The sequence below is a fragment of the Podarcis filfolensis genome, assembly GCF_964270895.1.
Source record: "Podarcis filfolensis genome assembly, chromosome: 10".
NCBI lineage: Eukaryota > Metazoa > Chordata > Lepidosauria > Squamata > Lacertidae > Podarcis > Podarcis filfolensis.
The window spans coordinates 55,727,814-55,750,963 of NC_139612.1; the positions used below are offsets into that span (position 1 = coordinate 55,727,814).

At 41.7% G+C, this 23,150-nt stretch overlaps 2 protein-coding genes and 1 long non-coding RNA gene across 20 annotated transcripts in view; 1 reads left to right on the forward strand and 2 right to left on the reverse strand.

Moving 5' to 3' along the window:
* Nucleotides 1-3,784, reverse strand: part of FGD4 (FYVE, RhoGEF and PH domain containing 4) — a 106,237-nt gene extending 102,453 nt beyond the window's left edge. For both annotated transcript variants that reach the window (XM_083572322.1, XM_083572315.1), the window contains exon 1: nucleotides 3,429-3,784. Coding sequence is in view for 1 of the 2 variants with exons in the window: in XM_083572315.1 (XP_083428441.1) it covers nucleotides 3,429-3,600 (172 nt within the window). In the remaining variant the exon portion in view is untranslated. The remainder of the gene's footprint in view (nucleotides 1-3,428) is intronic.
* Nucleotides 3,785-3,949: 165 nt separating this feature from the next.
* On the forward strand, nucleotides 3,950-7,477 carry LOC310742826. Its single transcript, XR_014538701.1, has 2 exons — nucleotides 3,950-4,057; nucleotides 5,720-7,477. It is a non-coding gene; the product is annotated as an uncharacterized lncRNA (long non-coding RNA).
* BICD1 (BICD cargo adaptor 1) overlaps nucleotides 7,152-23,150 on the reverse strand; it is a 141,740-nt gene continuing 125,741 nt past the window's right edge. For 9 of the 17 annotated variants that reach the window (XR_014538675.1, XR_014538676.1, XM_083572286.1 and 6 more), the window contains 2 exons: nucleotides 16,191-16,266; nucleotides 7,152-13,093 (listed from right to left, as the gene is read on the reverse strand). Coding sequence is in view for 12 of the 17 variants with exons in the window: in XM_083572286.1 (XP_083428412.1) it covers nucleotides 13,009-13,093; nucleotides 16,191-16,266 (161 nt within the window). In the remaining 5 variants the exon portion in view is untranslated. Of the gene's footprint in view, nucleotides 13,094-16,190; nucleotides 16,277-23,150 lie in introns of those variants that run through there. The other 8 variants (XR_014538673.1, XR_014538674.1, XM_083572298.1 and 5 more) reach the window with 3 other exon arrangements.

Sequence of the window (23,150 nt, forward strand, 5' to 3'; positions counted from 1 at the left end):
CAGGAATTGGTATTGCTACTTTTGTACTTTGAAACTGGTTTTCTGTGCGCAGCCCATTAATGGTAGTGATTAACCAAAATGCTCTACCCTACTGCATTTGCAGTATGTTTCCTCATGTTCCACACCTCCAATACTTGCAAGTTCCTAGCAGAGAGCAGCCATCATGGCTAGTAACTATCACCACCCCTCTCCTCCAGGAATTTGCCCAGTCCTCTTTTAAAGCCATCAAAGTTCCCCAATTTAACTATGCAGTACATGAAGAAGTACTTTCTTTTACCTTTCCTGAATCTTCCAACATTCAGCTTCACTGGATGTTCACGGGCCCTAGGGTTATAGAATCCTTTTTCTATTGCTCAGCACCCCAGCAAATAAGGAAATCACTACCAAGCATGTAGTTTCATAGATATTACCAGAAGTTACCCATGTTTGTGAAGTGAGGAAGAATTCTCCGTAAGCACAAAGGCTACGTTTTTCTTAGAAAACGATGATTTTTTTCCTTTCTTTTGGAAAATATGTTCGGTTTTCTTCTGAAATGACTATTAATTTAAACATCATGTGGCTGTCTTGACTGGAGGGCCTGACAGTGGAAGTATCACATTGAAGGTAAGCAGCGTCTTGAAGATATGCAGTTTTATATAATCTGAACTCGTCTTATCCCCCTACATACATCCCAAATGTACCTCGACCCATGATACAAAAGAGCATTTAATCTAATTTGCACTCACTTCTTTAAGACAATACCTTTTTACCATGAGAAATCAGAACGAACTTCCTTCTCCTTGTATCCTGCTTTGGTACTAGGCAACTAGTGGGCAGGCAAAAAGGACTGGCCAGTGTGATATGGCTTTGCTGCTACTCATGCTGGCTCACAAGTGCCTCCATCCATATACTTTCTACCTCAAACTCTGAACCAGTTTGGGCACTGACCAAAAGCTAAGTAGATTACCTGGAAACCTATGGATTCTCACACATCATGGCAACTATTCACATGAGGTTAACCTGACATAGGAATTTCCAGGACCACTTATCCATCAATGTGCAACCAATTCTGATTTTTGTTCACTGTGATCTCCATTCCCAATTCAATGTTTCTCTCAAACTTGAGCAACTTTCTTTGTGTTGGTAAAGTTGGTAAAGGACCCCTGGATGGTTAAGTCCAGTCAAAGGCGACTATGGGGTGTGGCGCTCATCTCACTTTTCAGTCCGAGCAGTACCTATTTTTCTATTTGCACCAGTATGCTTTCAAATTGGTAGGTTGGCAAGAGCTGGGACAGAGCAACGGGAGCTCACCCCATTGCGGGGATTCTTTGTGTTACAGATGTATGTATTATGCTCCCTTTCTCTCAATATATACATATTTGCCATTCCCATTTTTACAGCTCTTTACTAGGCAAAAACAAAGCAGCAACCCACAAATAGGATGCTGTAAATAAAAATCTATAAATCAGCATTACCATCTGTTTAAACAGGAAATACACAAACAGAATAGTTCCCCACGCTCTAAGCTATCCAGCACTCTGCTGCTTTCGTGAAAATTCTCTGCCCCCTAGCAATAACCTAAATAGTTGACATATTTCCAAACGCCTTACATGAGACAAATATTTGCACTCATGCCCATTTTGTTTATTTTCATCCAACATGGAACTGATGTCATGCAGTTAAATTGAGTGATTTTTTTAAAAGTCTAGTTTACCTTTCACAAGTAGATAAAAAGAAGCTACTCAGCAAGTATCTTATCCTTAATGGGCACAGTGCTTCTTCCTTTAACACGCATACACAAAAACCACTTCCAGCAGCTGTTCACCAAAGCTTTTGCCAGCACTCTACAAGATTAGCACCTCCCCAGAAGGAAAGCTTTCTGTAGAGCAATACCTTTTCACTGTACAGTGGTACCTCGGGTTAAGTACTTAATTCGTTCTGGAGGTCTGTTCTTAACCTGTAACTGTTCTTAACCTGAAGCACCACTTTAACTAATGGGGCCTCCTGCTGCTGCCGCGCCGCTGGAGCACGATTTCTGTTCTCATCCTGAAGCAAAGTTCTTAACCCGAGGTACTATTTCTGGGTTAGCGGAGTCTGTAACCTGAAGCGTATGTAACCTGAAGCATATGTAACCCGAGGTACCACTGTACAGCGACCGTGGCTCACCGGTGGCCCTCCAAATATTGTTGGATTCTAGCTCCCATCAGTGTCAGCCAGCATGGCCAATGGTGGAAGAAGATGGGAATTGTAGTCCACAGCATCTGGAGGTCATCATGTTGGCTACCCTGGCATAGAAACCTATGATTGTTCAGAGGATCTCTGCATCCATGGTGTTCATTTACCTAGAGTGCAGAAAGTATCTTCCACTGAGATCTTTGTTGGTTCTAGATGGTTTGCTCACTGAAAACAAGCAGGTTTGCTCAAGTGTGAGAGAGATGGGGAATTTTTATTTCAAATAAGTCTTCCTTAACAGGAAAGAAAGCAGAACTTTAAAGTTTACATGCATAGGACTAAGAATGCAAAATTGAATCTTGTAGACAATAACACATTTTCACACTATTTTGATAGAAAAAAGTGTTCCACACGAGTTAGAAAAAGTAAGCACTTTAAATTAAAAACTTGCAATTGGCATAAGAGACTTCTTTCATCTTTCAGTGGGGGAGACTTAAAACCACCTTAACTTTAGGGCGAGAATTTTAAAAGTATACTTGCACAAAACTTCATCCCAAACATGCAATGGCACCAATATCAGACAAAAACAAAACGTGCAGCTCCCTCCTCTTTTTCCATACCTAAAGTGGGGAGGACACAGAACACGATCGTAAACAAGTTTACTTAAGAATTCAGCCAAGTTTATACAAAGAGAGAGAGTGTGTTTGGGAACACTGTATCGGCAAGGGATTCTGCAGTAAAATGCAGCTGGTCCTTCAAAAAAATATATATAGCAAGAGCCTGCTGGATCAGGCCAATGCTGGTCTACTCCAGCATCCTGTTCTCACAGTGGCCGACCAGATGCCTGTGGGAAGCCTGCAAGAGAGATCTATTCCCTCCTGCAGTTTCCAACGACTATTATTCAGAAGCATTTCTGCCTCTGGCCAGGGACACCACACCTTACAACATATTGAAGTCTAAACTTTATGTTGATCTATGAGTGCATGTATATTTGCAATAGTACAATACTACCGTCGATTTTGCTGCAGCAACTTCTGGAAGTTTGGCCGCAGGGTCTCTCCCGGTGTGTGTGTGTGGGGAGACAGCCCAGCTGCAGTTTTGCAGAGTACGCCTTTCCAACTCCTGCTGCACTTTACTTTTCCCTCGGCGCGACCTTAGACCCGAAGCTGCTGGGCGGAACGGGCCACGCCAGGACAGCCAACAAACCGCAGGAAGGAAAGGAGAGGGAAGGGAAGGGAGGTCCGGCTCAGAGCCCAAAGGTGAAGCCGGAGTTGTACCTGCTGTTGGCGCCGCTTCCCTGGCAACGTCTCTCCTCCTCTCCGGGTGGGAAAGAGGCGAAGCGGCGGCGGCGGCGGCCTGGGAGAAGACCAAGGCGCTGCTGCTGAGGCTGGGGCTGGATTTCCTCCGGATGGCCACCCGCCTGAAGCCCATGCTCTCGGGTCCCTCCATCTTCCCCTCTCGCCGCCGGCTGCGCAAGTGAGGAAAGGGGGCAGAGGGAGACCAGACGCCAGGCAGCGGGCAGAGAGCCGCCCTTCCTCAGCCCCTGACAGGAATGGCCACGGCCATTTCCCACGCCCCCTACAGGTTCGGCTGAGGGAGGTCGGCGGCGGCTGCCACTTGCTCCTCCGGCTGCTCTGTGGGGCGCTTTGCAAAGCGGGAAGGGGCGTCGGGAGATAGGGAGGCGGAGAAAACCACCGCCTGCCTCTTTGCCCCGCCTGGTGTCGCAACTCTGCCCGAGCGCCAGACGCCGCCCGCGAGGAGGAAAGAGAGGCGCGCGGAGATTTGCGGCCGCCTCGAAATTCCCGCTCAAATCTGGCCGGGCGCCAAAAGCGCGCGCCTGGCCGGCGTTGCCTTGCCTCCGCCTCAGGCGCGCGCACTCTCGGCTCTGAGCTCCTTCACCTGCCAGGTGAGACAGGGGAGGAGAGCCCGCCCTTCCTCCTCAGGCGGGGCAGCCGCGCGCTGCTGTTACGAAAGTTCTGCTCGAGTTGCAGCCCCGGAGAGCCTGTCGGCCGCGGGCGGATTTCACGCGACCTTTTTTAAGCGGGCTCTTATGTCAGGGTTGTTGCAGCTCGACTCGGTTTACTCTGCGGTAAATCCCGGCTGAGCTCCGTTGGATTGACTCCCGCGAGTGCCTAGGACGGGGGCGCCTACTTAATATGATGCTTTCCACTTGATATCATAGAATCGAGAATATAGATGCCTAAGGGGCATCTAGTCTAACCCACTGCAGCGCAGGACTCCGGCCCACAGCCGACCAGCTTACCTTCTGATTAACAGCCAGACATTGCACCGTGCTTCTCTGTCCTTTCGTTCCCATTTCGGCCCACTTTTTAGTCCAAGGAAATGGTGGAAATAATGAAGCTGTTTCCAATCTTCTGTTTCTTCTTCTTCTTCTTCAGGTTTTTGGTCCTTACACTGCTGTTTTTACTGCTGTCTGCAGTACCTATTCCTCCACTGTCTAGGCAAATATGCCTCTGAATAAGAGTTGCTGAGAACTGCAGGTGGGGACAGTTGCTGTTGCACTCAAGTTCATAGCTGTCAACCTTCCCTTTTTTGGCGGGAAATTCCCTTATTCCAGCGCCGTTTCCCGCTGCTATCCCGGATTGTTAGATATCCCGTAGACTGTCTGCGGGACAGGTGAGGCTGCTGATCCCTTATTTTCAAATCTGAAAGTTGACAGCTATGCTCAAGTTCTCCCTGCAGGCATCTATTTGGCCACTGTGAGAACAAGATGCTGGGCTAGATGGGCCTTTGGTCTGACCCAGCAGGTCTCTTCTGCTGTTTTTAATTGCTTATTCTATTCTTGTGACTGCCCTTGGCTCCCCCTTTGGGTATGAAGGGCTGGTTAGAAATGTGAAATAAATAATAGGTGGTTTCTATTTTTCGGGCCCCTCTAGTCCAGCCTCCTGGTCTCACAATGGCCAACTGGGATATAAGCAAGTATCTAGTTCCAAAACAATTCAAAATTATTTGCAAAGCTGTGACCGTCCTGCCTAGGTCTCTGTTGCAAAATTGGCTAGAAGACAGCGCTTTGAGTGCTGGTGTCGGGGGCACAGCAGGACGTGAAGCACAGGTTATAAGTGTGTGCAACACCACCTGTCCCTGCCCAAAGTGAGGAAGCTACAGAGAAGTCAGGCACAGTAGATAACCAACAGAGGACCACAGCATGTCAGGTGACACTCCCTCACCCCTGTTATAAAGACTGGGCCAGGCTTCCTCAAAGTGATCTAAGCAATGAAGAGAACTGTTCTTACTGATTTCACCATCCTAGGGTTGGTAGCTCTTCAGAGAGCATGCCCTAGCCTCTGCACTCTGACAGGTGACATTTCAGAAGCCAGAATGGTGACTAAGCAGGATTTCCAGAGGGTTATGTTTCAGCGTTCTGCTGCTGCTTAGATCTCCTGTGCCTAGCAGAGCAGGACTGCAATTTAAGGAAAGTACTTAATATGCATAATTTATACATATTTCACAAGTCAGATTGTTGTACGTGGAGGGGAGCATTATACACAATTTTAGTTACCTTGATGCTGAATTTTGATTATTTGCTTTTTGAAAATGTTTTGAACAGGCAGCCCTTGCTTCCTGAGGCAAAGGACAAGATCTTACTCCCCATCTTCAATTTAAAGTACAGAAGCTGACTGGATTTTACTTGAACACTGGCAGCATGATAGTGTTTCCCAGTGCACCTGAGACTGCATGACAGGCCAGTGGCATGCATAGCTCTGATCCCCATCACAGGAATTATTGTGACCCCTGAATCTAGCAGTGAGTGGGGCACTGAGTTGGAGGCTGCAGGGGCACCTGTTGGTATCCCTATATTCAGCAGCCAGCTCCATGCCCTGAATCTGAATATAGGGATACCATTGCACCTGAGGCTGTTAGACAGAAGACCCCAGATAAACTTCCCATATCACCAGGGCCTATAGCAGGGGTCAGCAACCTAAGGCCCATGGGCCAGAAGCGGCCCACAGAGGTCGTGGCCCACAAGCTGCATTGCGTGCGGCGATAAACCGGCGTGGTGCAGGGACTCGCTTCCGCGGTGCCAAAAATCACGTCTGTGCATGCGCAGATGCCGAAAATTGCGGGCACACACACAATCTGGCCCACGGAGAGATCTTCATGGGACCAATCTGGCCCAAGCAAGATAAACCTTGCTGATCCCTGGCCTATAGGGCCAAACCCTCAGGGCACCTTCTCCTGAGCCTGAAGAGCTGAAGGTTTTCCACTGCACATCACCAGTCCATGGGTGCAGGCAGCTATGGAACAGAGTAGGAGTGCCTATTTTCAGACCAGGGGGGTTGTCCTTTAAGATGCTTAAGTTATCTCAAGGGGATGGATCTATGCTCCAGTAACCTCCCAGCTGGATTACTGTCAGGCACTGTACGTGAGGCTGCCCTTGAATACAACTTAGAAACTCCAATTATTGAAGAATTTATCTGCCACAATTCAACTACAACAGCCAGGTTTATTCATATTACACACAAAATTCGCTATGTATTCATTTCCAGAGCGATTTCAAGGTGCTGGTACTTACCTTAAAATATCTAAATGGCTTGGGATCCAGATGTCAGAAGGAGTGCCTCTTCCCTGTGGACTTATGTCAAGGTCCTCTTCCAAAAGCCTTCCAAGTGCTTTTTCACTGGTAGTGTCCTGGCACCACCAATAAAGAGGCGTGCCTTTTGCCTACTTTACAAATTTCAGGCACCAAATCAATACTTTTTTTAAAAAAACCAGGCATTCTAAGATGCATACAATAATTCAGTGTGCTGTGTGGTTTTATTGCCTGAAACTTTAATAACTGTCACACAAGAGAGAAATCTAAAAAGGTTTGCTGCTCTCTCACCAGGGTGATGCAAAATTTGATATCCTGGATAATTCTGCCATCTGATGATTTTACAGAGTCCTGTTTCCTTCCTTTCTTCAGAGAATCGGAGGTGTGGGCACACACAGACCACAGCAACACACAGTGACATACTAAAAAATACAGATGCAGCACAAAGTTCAAGGAACAAAAAATGGCCAGTTTATTTACTGGGATAGTTATGCATTACACCATAATTTTAATCGGAACATAATTATATAAGAATCAGTATATTAGCTTCTAATTTAGTTTCTTCAGTTCTGGAGCGTCTTATTTTCCCAACCGTTCAACCCGCATGATAATACCACACATGTACAAGCACATGATTCCCTCACGAAGCAATGTATCTAGGATTGTCTACAGTATCAAGACTGGGATGGGAGAGAGTTTGACATGGCAATAATTCAAAGCCTTCAAAACAAGTTGTTATGGAATCCAGAATTGGTCAATATTCTTGTCTTAAAATCAGAATTGCAACACAATAAAAGTTTCTGACATTTATCCTTTAAGTCAATTAGCACATCTATCTGTATCCTCCACCATCTAGAAATACTTCATTCAACCTCAAAAAGGCTTTACAACAGAATTTCAATTTAGTTTAGGAACAGCCGACTTTTACAGCAGTATACAAATTGTATTTTAATGCAAACTGCACCATTATTTAAAACCATTTGGAATACATTATAACACAGTATGTCCTTTCGTGTGGTTAATTAGATAAGGATATTCATGCAAAGGGGAACATTCATAGATTACAAAATCACAAAACATCAGGATTTTAAGGTTCTCTCTCTTTACTTATAAAGGATTGATTTAATCAACCCTTTAACAGTCAAACCACAGGGTTTGAAGCACTAGGTCTATAACTAGTGAGGTGTACTTAGGTCTATTCAAAGATATGGTGCACAAAGCCATACCCCTGAAGAAATAGTAAGTTTTCAAAGCTAGATTACTCTTCTTTCTCTCCCCACCCCCCACCCTCCAGAGCTGGTTAGCAAGATTGTTCACCTAACATTTGTACCAAACACTTCTGACAAATCTCCAAAACAGATATAATAATAAAGTCAAAGTTGCAATAAAAACAAAATCTGTTTATGCTGCAAAAAATCAAAACAATCAGTGCATAATAATAATAATAATGAGCAGCACATGTACCTTCATATCAAGACACTAATTGAAACACAAGGCCCCCATCCCTCCAGAGTCTGACAGCAAATTATCTCCACTCGCAGCAACATATTTTTTCCTTTGTGTCTTGTCAATTTATCACTTTGTTACCTTCAGATTTAATAGAGGGGATTATCAAGAGCTCTGCAGGAGAGAGATTAAAATGCAATGAGGATTTAAGCCGTGCGTCTCTTGATGAAAGTTATATTGGACGTGCATTTCCAATATGCAGTAAGCGGGAAAGACTATCTCATGAAATAAGAATTATTCAGCTTCATCATCAGGGTTATGGGAAAGGGTACATGAAATCACATCATGCAAGCTTTTAAATATATTGCATATTTAGATGCATTTCTGCCTTAAGGCTGAATGCAATTAATTGCTTTTCTTTTTTTTCTTTTATGCAGAATATGAACCAAAAAAATTAAATATATGGAATAAAAAATCTGAATGCTGTATGTCCCTTTTAGGTGCAGAAATGAACAACTGAAAGAAACCTTGAAGGAAGAAAAAAGGCTATTTTTAAAGCAAGAAATAAATAAGGAAATGGCTGTGCTTCTAATGTACCTGGATTCTAACGTACCTCAGTACCTGGAATTTTGAAATAAAGAACACCTTTATAAACAAAGGAAATAACATAATTTAAAGTCAAACAGTCACCAGATGAAAAGAACCAACCAAGAAAGGGATCATTTTTAATCTCGTTGAATTAGATATCAGGTTGAACCCTTTCTGGCTTCAGTAGTACAGGATTACTCAATAGTTATTTTTTGTCCCACTCCTCTGCCATAGTTAAGTTTAAGGTCCAATGTTACTAATACCAGTAATATACAGGTAAGCAAGTTTTGTTAGCAAAGTGTTGACTTGTTTTGAAACCACTCCACTCATAGACTTGTAGGTTCTCGTGACTAAACCTTACCCTTTGGGTTATATATAGCTTTGAGGGGGCCTTCTGAGAACTATTGGTAGGTATTCTACCATTTGTGCACTCAGATCTTGAGTTTCTAGTAATTAATCTTGACATAATTATGACCCAGCCATTACTGCAGGCATAATGCAGCAGCCTTCCTACATCCAGAAACGTGTGGTGCATACTAACCTGCACTGCACACAGAGAAGAAAGTGCAGGTCTATATATTTGCCTTCCATGAATGAAGGTCAGCACTGGATATTTTCATGTCCAGATAAAACAGGGTACGTGTATGGAGGTGGGTGCAAATCCCCCACCTCTCATTTGCATCTGCACAGTGTGGGTGAACAAGTGCATTCTCATCTTCTGATATAGATAGGAACGTGTAACCTCATCGCTTTGCGGGGTACTCATGACCATCTCTGCATTGGAGCTCTATTCTTTGCATTCAATTTTTAATTATTTCCCTAAAACTCTCCAAATATAATTATTTGATACAACCCGAAATTATAATTTTCAGTACTTTGAATGCTCTGGAAATAAACATTTCAAAAGAATAACCTGCCTACCCCCAACTGCAATATATATTAGAAAGAAAAACTGAAATTCTCAACACAATTACTTGGAAGTATGTTCCCTGGAGTTCAGTGGAACTTAGGTCAGAGCAAATGTGCTTAGGGCAGAAGCTTAACAGTGCAGTCCTATGCATTTTTTACTTTCAAGTCTCTCTTTGTTCAGTAGGGTTTATTTCCTGTTAAGTATGCATAGGATTGCAGCCATTAATGTACTTCATTGGAATAATTTTAATAAGAATATCTTTGTAGTTCTAAAAGATGTTTGGTAAGAATAAGAGGCAGTTGCAGTAGTGCTGCTTAAACAGCAATGCTCATGTTTTCATATCTGAACAAGCCCCAGTATTCTGAGGGGTACATTGGCCTAGCTGAAACATATCCTTAATAAAATAAATTAGATATAAAGAGCATGTTCCAACCAATTTTAAGCATTTTTAAGGCATATCGATTTCAGTGAATGAGATTTAAGCATGTGCTTAGCTCTCTCTTTCTGTCTGAAATCATCATGCATAATTTAGAGTAGACCATACCCAATTTAAAAACAAAACAAACTCCACGTAAGGGCTCATTTCAGTGTTTGCCAAAATTATGCCAACAAGGTTGCCACCTCTACCCCTCAACGGGATTCCCGTGTCAGTAGACTAGTAGGTACATAGTAGTAGGTACTTAGTTTAATCACAGACCCCTGTGCAATAGCTTTAAGAAGGTTAGCTGTGTTAAGTCCATGTTGCAGCAAAACAACAGAAAGTCGCATAGAACCTTAAAGGCAAGCACGTTCATTGTGGTGCAACATTTGGTGTAAGCTTTCACCAAAATAAATGTGTTGGGTCTCTTAAGTTGTCACAAGGCTCCTTGTTTCCCTTCACCCCACTTACTAGGTTTTTAAATTTTATTTGATGAAAGAACCCCATCTAAAGCTAGAGGTGGCAGCCCTAGATGCTGTTTACATGAAAGAATTGAAGACATTCACTTGTTACATAAGAATATGAGGATAAGATACAGCATTAAAATGTTAAACATCTCACAAGATAAGGAACATGGAAACAAAAAGGATAAACGAGTACAAAGCACTGTTAGGTTTCTAACAGCAGACTTACACACGAGTTTGACTATCAGTCACAAGCCATTTAAAGCCAATGTATTTCTATTTAATCAAGTCCCCACAGTACCACATATTTGCCCTTAAGGATCAAAATATGTTGCTTTCAAGTGGCTTGTAGATTCCACTGCTAAATTACTTTTTACCTCTGACTCTGAATCTCTAATCCATTACAAAAGCTCAGCTGTTCTGTTGTGATTCTATAACAGGAATTGCTGTTTAGGACTATTCTGTTTTTTAGCACCTTGGTTACTGGTTTTGTAATGATTGTTAGGCACAATGATTGGCCATCTAGACTATCCTTGGCTTAAAGTCCTCCCTTTATTTTTCTTTTTGGTAATAAATGTATCATTTTCTTTCTCTCAAATTCAGATGGCTTAGGCCAAATTATCCCAGCTGCCTTTGATTTATGTCAAGGCTGCCGCATGGTTCAGGACATCTTCACATTTCGGCCTTGTGGATCATATGAACACTGCACAAGTAGGAAAGACAAAGAGACGTGAATCTGCCCAGGCCTTATTTAAAATGTATTAAGGCTACCTGTTTGAGAGCAAGAATTCTGCTAATTAGCACGGATGGGTAGAATTGTATCTGGGGAATGCAACAGACGGATAAAAGTGATGACTCTAAGCCTAGTCAGCAGTCTGACTCGCTGCCAGGCAATGTGCAAAATAAATCTGAATATTCTTGGTTTTCTTCTATACTCGCTGCTCCTCAAAACATTTGTTAAAGGAGAGATTCTTAGAGTGGGAACGCTGTGCAGTGCAGGAACAGAATCTGCTTCCTGTGTGTCACCTGAGTATTTGTCATCAAACTGACAATGAGATAGATCTTTATAGTAGCTGGGGGTTTTGGCAAGGAAAAAAAATGCACTAGAGCAATAATTTAAAACAATTATCTTCAGTCCAAGACATCAATCCCACCTGCACAGCTAAATTCACCACCCAGTGCAGCTGGAAATGTACTATTTTTTGTTACATTTAGTTACCTCTTCTTTTTTCCTTTTCTTTTGCCAAGGGAAGGCTTTAACCTGGTTAACACTGAACTTGGGAGCAGCAAGTGAAGAACATCCTGAACATTTCAGTTATAATATAACACAGCATGTTTACTTCAAGTTCATTTCCATTTTTCTTTTTTTCTTTTGTCCAGATACCAAACAGAAAAATGAGCAGCACCAAGTCATCAGCTTATCTGAAATGCAAAAAAGGAGGGAGGGAAGTCCCTAAAACAAAACAAGCACCTCCCCAAAACGCAAAAGTTAACCACAGGGAAACAATTATTAAATGCACTGTTCACTAAAACCCATTTTCGGCTTAATCAGATCCTAGTGAAATATTAAAACAACAACCAGCAGCTAATATCATATTAGTTATAAAATAAGTGCGTAAACAATACCAGTGCAGCAGAAAAGTACAAGTCAATGGGCACAATACAGGAAAAGTTAGACGTGCCTGAATTCTGCTGATGTTGGTGGTTTTCAAGTGCTTCACCGTGTGCCTATTTATTTCAACGGGATTTAGGCACATCCAGCTTTTTCTGCAATGCCCCCAAAGTTCACATTCCAATTCAACACACTTTCAACATTTTTTGTGCAATTAAGAAAAAGAGAACACCAGGCCACACACTTTGGCCACGTGAACAATCCTCAGTTACAAAACAAAAACCCTAACTGGGGGGAATCATTCCCTAGGTAAACTATTTCTGCGTCACTTAAAAAAAAAAAAAAAACCAGAAGAAAAACATTCACACGGCATGGACTGTATTTCTAATAAACTCATGGTGCAAATATGATAAAATGAAAACAAAGATATTTAACACCCTTTAATCCACATTAAAGAAAAACTAGAGTTGTGGCTGTGGCTCAACTGTCAAAATCAGGTTTTGTAACACATTTTCTTTGTTTTGTTTCAGTAGTTTTAACTTCCCAGCATATTAGCAGTACAAGCCAAATGTCTGGGACAAACATATTTTGACATCCAAACTGTAGCCGTGATTATCTGGATGTAACCAGAGGAACCTTAAATGATCTTCTTGAACAGTTCGGGCACTGTACTTTGTGCTCTTCCATACATCCTCAGTTGTTTTAAGACCATAGATATGTGTCCGGACTCATCAATGCAGCAAAAAGGCAGCAATGCCTAATGGTTCCTTCGGCGCAAACTGTACCTTTGCTGTGAGAACCCCGACTCAGTTTCTTTGTGGGGGCTTCCCTGCCCCCCGACTCTTAGGTTGCATATGAAGATTAGGCTTAAGGAGGAGGCTTAGGTAGACAGCTGATGGGAGCACACTGAGAGCTGGAATGTGGCTGTTCTTCTGGAAGAGCTACATCAGGACTGAAAATAAAAAAGGGGGGAAATGATTAATATATCACCAAGTCTCTGTGCACTCTTGCTATGCCGATTATCATCAGCATCATCATCTGTTACCAGCAGGTGCCAGGTGGGTTACAACAATTTAAAATTCAACATTAAAAGCAGTTAAGATAAATTGCAGCCACAGGATGGATCCTGAAAACACATTATCGTAAGTTTTAAAAGTCAGAGTATTACTATTATTATTTATTACATTTATATACCACTCTTCATGCAAGGCTCACAGGATAGCTTACAATATAAAAACACAAAAATACATAACATAGTACCAAACAAAAACAATAACTGCCCCCCCCCCCAGTTTAAAAGGCCATAGATTGTTTACTTAGCCAAAGGCCTGGAAGAAAAATAATATTTTTGTCCTGGCACCTAATGGTATGTAATGGAAGGTGCCAGGCAAGCCTCCCTGGGGAGAGTATTTCACAAACAGGAAGCCTTCCCAACTGAAACTGCTCCAACGTAACAGAACTAGACAGGGCTCTGGACACCTCTAAACAGGTGAAGTTAATGTCCCAGTAGGTGCAAGCAATTTTATCCTCTAAATGCTTTACAAACAAGTCACAGCAAGTTACTGTTCATTCTGTCACCTCTTTGGGGCCAGAATGTAAAAGACCCCATGCCCCATGCCACCTCCATCGTTCTGCCCGGACACTGAGGTCCAGCGCCGAAGGCCTTCTGGCGGTTCCCTCGCTGCGAGAAGCTAAGTTACAGGGAACCAGGCAAAGGGCCTTCTTGGTAGTGGCGCCCGCCCTGTGGAACACCCTCCCACTAGATGTCAAAGAGAAAAATAACTACCAAGCTTTTAAAAGACATCTAAAGGCAGCCCTGTTTAGAGCAGCTTTTAATGTTTAATAGGTTATTGTATTTTAGTGTTTTGTGGGAAGCTACCCAGAGTGGTTGGGGGGACCCAGCCAGATGGGCAGGGTATAAATAAATAAATAAATAAATATAATTATTATTATTATTACCACCACCCCCCCACAGAAAAGCTCTGCTGGACAACACAAAGATGCAATGCATGACTTCTATGCTGCTTTTACTGCCACGAGGAAGGCTTGATGATGAGCCCTCAGCATTGCATTTGACTGGAGTTTTTCTCCACTCATATGTTCAGACCATCTCCCAGCTTGTTTCCTCACGCTAAGCTCTGGAGTATATTAAGGAGCCAAGCAGGCTCAGCAAAGTGGGACAGGTCGTTCAGGGGTGATCATATCGACGGCCCTAGCCATTTGGATGTTCCAGAGGTCGGTCAGGGCTTCAACAGGAGTGACAGTCATAGCAGCCAGAAAACTCCCCAGAGCCACCTGGAAGCCCATGAATTCATCAGCCTCCAGCGGCAGACTATCCTTATAGGTCCCCCGCCTCAGCAGTGGGAAGAAGGTGCTAAAACCATAAATCTCAACAGCAAGTGATCTGATTATGACAAGAGATTGATGTAAATATTCTCTACTTTCTGATCACCCTCTTCCTGTCCAGTTGTGAAAACAAGGTTCAGAGTGTGGCCTGCCACGTGCATTGGGATGATAACATGCTGGGACAGCCCCATGGTCATCATGGCAGTCATGAAGTCCTGAGCCACCCCAGAGCCAGTTGCCTCAGCATGGATGTTGAAGTCCCCCCAAAACAGCAGTCTGGGAGTCCTCAACACTGCCTCTGAGACCAGCTCTGTCAGCGAAACTGCTGGGCAGTGAGGCTGGCAGTGAGGCTGGACAGAGAGCCTAAAGAGAAAGAGAATTTCTATAGACCACAGCAACTCCCCCTCCCTGATCCTCAGGTCTGCCTTGATGGTGCACTGAGTACCTAGGTGGGCACAGTTGGATGAGACCAACTCCCCCCTGCTCATCCATCCAGGTTTCAGTGAAACAGACCAAATTGGCCTCCACAATCAGATCATGGATGAAGGAGCTCTTACTCTGAGCCGACCAACTACGGATTGTAGATTCAATGAACCAATTAACACTAAAAAATGAATTAGCTAAGCTTTCTAGCAGCAGTTCTAGTGTTTTTATAAGAGTGCATCCATTTTTCTTAATTTCACTACATCCATTTCCCAACTGACTGAAGCCTGTGATGTTAGTTTTTGGTTGGTGGTTCCAGAGAAGGGCACAAGGCTGTCCTTACAGATTACACAATTTTACTTGATGAGAAAGGTGAAATCAAGTTACATTGTTTTCTGAACATTTCAGAAGTTGTGGGTCTTAAATTGTAACCACTGAAAAGAGGTCTTGTGAGAGGCCAGGCAACTGCAAAACAGTACCTATAATTTGGCCAGTAATCTCCCATTGTGACTGAAATGGCGCCCAATGAGCAAACATACACACCCAGCTTTAATTAATTATTTTGCAATTCATAAGAAATCCAAACCCTAGCCCATCATAGCAAGGCAGGAGCACATTACTCATGGACTGTGTTAACAAAATAAAAAATAATCTATTTCTCAAAGATTTTAGATTGTAACACCATTTTCTCAGCAAAGAAACAGAACTTTGCTGAGTGGCCAAAAGATGCCTCATGGCCGGGTTGTCATTTAATAAAATTAAGTCAGGCTGTCTCAGGAACTTCTCTTTCCATGTTTTTGTCATTAACTGTTACTCAGTAACAAGCCCAGACTCTCTCTGAAAGGTTGCTTATGAAATGAATGATGTCAATCAAGAGCTTTTAGTGTAACTGAGTGCATGAGACATCCCTGAATTGTTCTGCTTTGAGGGACATTTCAAGGATGCTGATAATTTGTCCTAAAACACATTGTCCTTGCTGCGGACCACAACAGCAGTCTTCTTGCTTTCCTCTGCTAGGCTTCAGCTAGACTCTCAGTTGGTATTCACACATACTAATGCAAAAAATCAAATATATATTTGATTTTTCTTTTCTTTTCTTTTTTTAAAAAACAAGCCATGTAGAAACGAAGAAGTGGAAGGATGGAATGGAGGGGGGGTCAGGAGTGACAGCTGCATAGAAAAGAAGTGGGGTGGGAAGCTTGGCTGTTGTCCGTGGCAGACTGACCACAGCATGCAGTGAAGAGCAAGAGGAGAAGAGAGAAGAGTTAGCCAAGTATTACCTGACAGTCTGGCAGTCTTGCCTCCTGGCTAGTTGTGAGCCGTGTGGCGGTATGGAGGCAGCAGGCTGCTGACAATCTACAAGAAACTGATAAATTAGACATATATACAAAGAGATGACACAAGGGGTTAGTAAGCTATAAACAGACAAGGCAGGTGGTGGAAGAGATTTAGTGAGGAATTTGTGCTGTTTAAGAGCTGGTCGGAATAAACTGTGAAGATCATTACAGGTTCTTTCACAAATGCCAATTTACCGCTTGGTAAAAGGTTACTGGTATCCCTGCAAAATCTGACAGGAACACTACTGCCTGTTAATAATATGATGAACAACAGCAGTTCTTCATATTGCTGAGGGGAGCAGGGGCTAAGTCTGAACCCATATAATTAAATATTTTGTTAATAGTGTTGTGTTATGAAGCAGGTCCCTATTACGGAAATACACATAAAAACAACATGAGAATGTGTTGTGCAAGTCTATTTTTTGGATTCTATACACTTATCAGGAAAGTGTATGCACATGGCCATAATTATGTCTTTTAAAATATTCAAATATGAATTTCCAAGTACTGTACAAAAATTAAACGCAAGAGTCACGTAGCCTATGACTTATAGATTATCTCCCTTTATTCTCACTAGGTGCTATAAAGAGGCTGAAAATCCTTGAGAACCTACCCAAATAAAAAAATAGTAACATTCTCAATATGCCCCTAGGAGCTCCCTTCAAAATAGAAGGTGCTTCTAGACTACCATGTGTGGTGAACCTATGGCCATTCAGATGTTGCTGAACTACCAACTCCATCCCTGGCTACTGGCCATGCTTGCTGGGGCTGATGGGAGTTGCCATTAAGCAACATTGGGAAGGCGAAAGGTTCCCCACTCATATTCCAGACAGAGACTTAATAATTATGGTGAGTTATTGACAACAGATTAAAAAAACAGCAGCAATGGGGTTTTCTGTAGAAAGGGTAAATACATATGAAATGTGGATTTTTAAAATTTATTTTGTGATGCCAACAACAATGGTGCATGAAACTTCCATGCCTGAGGAGCGCTGATCCCACAATAAACATGGAAGCATTGTCACAGATATATTATTTTTGGATGTGATTAAAACACTACTAAGGCACAGAAGATAGTGAAACTCTTTTTCCGTCCCTGGTCAAGTTACTGAGCGCTGATTCATGTCAGCCTTAAAATGCATGGCTGACTGTTTTCTTCTCTCAGATGAGATTTCAAATGTGACAAAACCGTAAGATGCTATTCAGCATGTCATTCCTCAGCTCATTTCAGGGTTGACTGCATGCAAAAATCCCAGCTTGTGGCAAAGCACTCATTACATCTATTTCACACAACTGTAACTTGAAATCGGGATGTCAGCAAAGATATGCCTGCTGCATACCTAATGGCCCAGGATTACTATAGGTTCCAGTGACTCTGAGTGTGCTTTCCTTTCCTTTCCTTTTTCCTTTTCTTTTCTTTCCTTCCCATCTTATTTCATACCCAGGCTGCCTCCAATTCCTTACTCTTCCTAGAGATCCACACTGCCCTCCAGTGGCACATAGATATAAGCAAATTTTGTATTTGGACCAGAGAATGGCAGTATATTTATGACCTTGAGAAAAATTACCTTCAGCAGGAGGGTTATTACATGTCACAATGTGTGGAGTTATTTTACTGACACAGTTGAATTGCAGAATGCTCTGAAATGCTGGGCAGAGCTTGGGAGTTATTCTTTGAGTAATTAATATATAATTAAGAAGCTGTATTATTATAGAATTATTAGCCACCTTGAATACTGTGCAGAAAGGTAGGGTAGAAAAAATAAAGATTAAGATCTTTTTATCAAGTGAACTCAGTGCTGAACTAATGAAGTCATAATGGGGAGAAAGCATGTTTCCAAAGACAAGATTTATTTTTGGGGGGTGACTTTAAAGGGGAACTATTCTAGTCATGATCATGATTCCAAAAAGTTATATACCCCCTGGATTTTTCATACTGAGCTTTACAGTGTTTTTTGACCCAACAAAGGAGAGTTGGTCAGTGTACTTTATTGCTAGGGGAAAAAATCAAGGTTGAAATCCTATACAAGCTCCAGTATTTTTAGAAAAAGTTATGAATTTGGGAAGTTTATAAATTTAATATTCTAGATAAATGATGAATGTTAATAATAACTATTATATAAGAAATGTTTTTTTAAAAAAATCCTGTTCCATGTGGGAAGAAATTATTTTATACATCTTAGCTATATTAAATGAGAGCAAAAGTAAGAGAAGGTGGGGTTCCTGCATTATACCAAGTTAGCAGACACCACCCCTAATATTATTTAGTTCTACATATATTATCATCCTCTCATTTCAATCTTTTAAATAGAGCTCAAGTCATTTCAAAACTCCTTGCCCTTTGAAATATTCTGTCCTATGTTAAATGGGTTTGAGTCTAGTATAGGAAAATAAAACTCAGCAAAGATGCATCTGTTAACATTAGGTCTTAATTTAACCCTGTCACCTATTAATGGCTTCAGAATGTTTTCCTTCTTTTTATTTCTGGCTCCAGCAATGTAACCGTTAATTTCCTGGTTATCACAAGGTGTTCTCTGCCCTTATGACCATAAGGCACAAAAGCATTAAAGCCGCCTATACAAATAATGTGTATTATCTGAGAAATGGATAAGCTTTCATTTTGCTGTCAGCAAAATATTAAATTTTAAAATGCTATATGCTTCTCTGAGGCATCTGATCAAGACTTGTATTTTAAAATGAGCTTAATATATATATATATATTTGCAGATGCTTGTGTGTTTTAATGCCAGGCAGAAGACCAGCTGTCTAAAAGACTGGCAGATGTTTATCTTCCTGTTCAAGGGCCCCATTGATCTATAGCAGTATTTCAGGGTTGTAAAAGGAAATTACAGGCTGGGAGCAAAAGGTCACACTGACCATACAAATTACAGAATAAAATCAAGCTACAAAAACACAATTAAGAGTTGGTAAATAGTAAGAATTATTGTGCCTCCCATTAAACTTGAGCCACATTTTCATAAGGTTAAAAAGGCAAGAGCTAATAGAAACAGCAGCTGGCTAGGGAAAGAGGCTTCTCTCTGAAGCTGCTTTGAAGCTTCAGAAAACTTAGAGAACTTAGCTTTTACTAAGTTCCTTTTTACTTTGAAAAGGCCTTTGCTTCTAAAAATCTATATATGTTATGTATGAAATATATTGGCTTAAATGTAATTATGCAAAAGATTTAGAAAGTAAGAAATGTTAGATTCTTATGTTAGATTCTTATTTCATAGATGGTGCGTGAGAAGGTGAACCCAAGATCTCTTTAAGATAAAAATTAAAAAACCATGCACCATCTGTTTTAGCCATCTGTTTTGCAGTGAATAGGGCAATAGGGCAAGAGGTGAGCTGTTAATTAAGGTGCCTTGTAGAGGCAAATGTAAGATATATGACTACTTATTTGCCATTTATAGATAGAAGGAAATATAGCTCTTTGTCTCCCATAAAAGGCAATAGGAAATGGGTGTATCTTTTATGATTGGTTCTAGCAAACAGCCAACAGGAATTTCAACCAGGCTGATTGGACAGAGGCAGCCAAAGGAGGAGCAAGGGGGCTGGGCTGAGGAAATATAAGTGCTGGCCATCAGGGCTGGAGTGGGCAGAGCTTTGGTAACCATATACCACTGTGCCTCTCATTTATTTGTCTGACAAATAAATTATTATTTTAATTTCTCTATTGCTGCGTTGAATATTTCATTCCAGCTAAGCGTTAACCACAAGCAGGGTGCTACATCTCTATCTACCCCATATGGAGCCATATTATAGTGTTGGTTTTGTAGGGTGCAAGCCTCATATAGCTCTAGCATGTCTTAATCTAATTAGTGCATGAAGGGGTTAAAAACATAGAGTAAACTGTCCTGCCAGGCTTAGCCTATGTCATCAGGTTCAGCTTGAGAAGAACTGGATTACCAAACCTTTGTTCTCTCTCTCTCTCTCTCTCTCTCTCTCTCTCTCTCTCTCTCTGTCTCTGTCTCTCTCTCTCTCTCTCCCTCCCCCCCCCCCAAAATGTGGATTTCACTATGAGAGGAGTTCTGAGCAAGGTTTTAAAAAGCGTTATTTTGTTTAAGACCAGCTTGGATTCTGAAACTAGTATGTAGCATAGCTTGGAAAGAGCTTTTAAAATGGATATTTTGGGACTCACTGGAAGGGCACATTTTAAAGGGTTTACAGCCTATATTTCCAGGATTATCCTTGCTGTGTGTTTTGTGATATTAAGTCTCTACTTGGGTTCACTCCAGATGTTTTGAGACTACAATTCCCATCATCCCTGACCGCTGGTCATGCTAGCTAGGGATCATGGGAGTAGTAGGCCAAAAACATCTGGAGGGCCGAGGTTGAGGAAGCCTGTCCTAGAGGCTACTAAGCATGCTCAGACTGCACTGGGCCGTTTTGCGAGGAGCATTCCCTTTGTGAGGTTTAACAAACATTTTGTATTTCTGTGTACTTTCGGAGTTCACTACAGCATCCAGAGACCTAGCATTTGTTTTTCAGTGGCCCTATTTTGGCTAATATCCCATCTGCACTCAACCACCTATGTTTGTTATTAGAGAGAGTGGTGCTCGATCAAAGGTCCATCTGGTCTAGCATTCTGGACAATATCTCTGGGCGCTACAAGGAGGTCATGAAAGGTATATCCTTCATCCCTTGTTTGTCCCCTGCATCTTACATTCTTACACACACACACAGTCTCCATACATTGAGGTTCTATTGACAAATCACAGCTCATAGCTGTTTCATCTTTCCCCCAAGACCCAACCTTGTGACCATCAACACATCTTGCAGATGTGAGTGCAAGCTTATTCATCTGGACAAATCTCTGTTGTTTGGATATATGCCTGACCACTTGTCACACTTCTTTGTTTTTTTTAAAAATACTCAAAGCACGTAACAATATAAACCTTATCAACAATAGAACAATTACAAATATTAAAACAAACAATTTAGGAGCCATCACCAATAAATCAGGAATTCAAAAAATAAAAAATAGCCTCCAGCAGACTGTTATTAAAATGTACCACATAAAGAGATATGTGTTTTTACTATCTACCCAAAAGCAAACATAACTTCTCTGGAAGGGCATTCCGTAAGCTTGGTGCAACAACAGAGAAGTACCGTGACATACTGAGTGCCTCAGAAGCTGACCTCATTGCTCAGGAACTGTTTGTTACACTGCTGATAACACTATGTTAACGCAGCAGTATTTGCTACTAGCGTGAATTAAACTGTTCTTGCTCCCCCAAAATAAATTACAGTATGCAGGAACAGAAAATGCCTTTTTCAATATTCCTGTAGGAAGCTGGAGTCCTCTTGTAAATTACTTTCGCTCTTCTCTCATAGTGCAAACTGTATTGATTTGAACCATGCTGATTGCATTAAAATCTGTATAGAATATTACTTGGAAGGGGGAGGGAAGATATTAATGCAAAACCATGGTCACAAAGGCAGCACTCAGCAGAAATGGTGCTGGAGAACCAGGCTGTCACTGCATAGTTGTATTAAGACTGAGGGTGTATTCTTTAATGTAACATCAGACGATGAACGCAAGCCTCCAGTTAGTGAAAAGTATTTCTCATGTTACACTTCAAAGACATGGGAAAGTGCTTATGTGTCAGTCTTAATGTGTTGACTCCCAAACTGACCTATGATCTTCAGAGTTCTGTACTTTATAAGTGAATCTAGGAGAAGCAAGCCATGTGCATCACTCATTCAGCAAGGTATCTGCAGGTGCTAGAATTACTGCTTATTTTTGAAGCTCAGAAGAAGCAGAAGTCATTGGACAATTCTATAAAAGCAATTTGTTCATTGCAAAATGGAAGGAATATTTCCCCAAGGTCAGAATTTCCAATTATGCTGGGTGGGGGGATACTCCCTGTAGGGTATATTGGTCTCCTTGCTTTAATTATCTGTTTCGTAGGCTCCTTAAATTATCTGCCTTTCTAGACACTAGACTAGACCTCTGCTTATTGCTGATTGAGGCTGGCAGCACTAAAATTATATTTGCTTCTGCCCTGCTTCTGCTCCATGCATGTAAAATCTTTCTTCCCCGATGATTTTATAATGCCCTTTGTTCAAGACTCAGGATGTATTTTCACACAAAATTAAGTAAACATTTCAGGCTCAGATAATCCACTATGCATTTTTTCCTCCCCAAATTTCAGGTTTTTCCTCTTTTTTTTCTTGCCAGAAATAGATGTTTCAATAATATACATAAAGTATACCTGAAGGAGAGTCTCCACCCCCATTATTCAGCCCAGACACTGTGGTTCAGTTCCAAGCCCTTCTGGAGGTTCCCTCACTGTGGGAAGTGAAGTTACGGGGAACCAGGCAGAGGGTCTTCTCCGTAGTGGCACCTGCCCTGTGGAACAACCTCCCACCGGACATCAAACAAATAAACAACTACACAACCTTCCAAAGACATCTGAAGGCAGTCCTATATTGGCAAATTTTTAATGTTTGAGGTTTTACTGTGTTTTTATTACATTGGAAGCCACCCAGAGTGCCTGGGGCAACCCAGTCAGATGGGTAGGGTATAAGTAAGTTGTTGTCATTGTTGACAGAAGGTGATAGAGAACAGGAGGGCTTCACTGTTTCCTCAGCAGTTCAGAAAACCAATTGTTCATAAAGAATGAAGTTCTCTCAGAACTAGTTACTAACATTTCATGATTTCTCTGTTAGTTTAAACTTTAGTTTATTGGAACAAGCCAGGTTCAGAAATCATACTTTGATATAGGTTTATTTCAATAAACCATAGTTCAGGCTAACCACAATTTTCCTTGTTGGGATGTATTAACAAATCAGTCACTTTAGATCTAGAAGCAAATGGTTCCCATTTCTTCTGCTTGCACACTCAAGACAACACAAGAGAATGTGACTTCAAAACTGGACAATGTTTCTTTGAACTCTGGT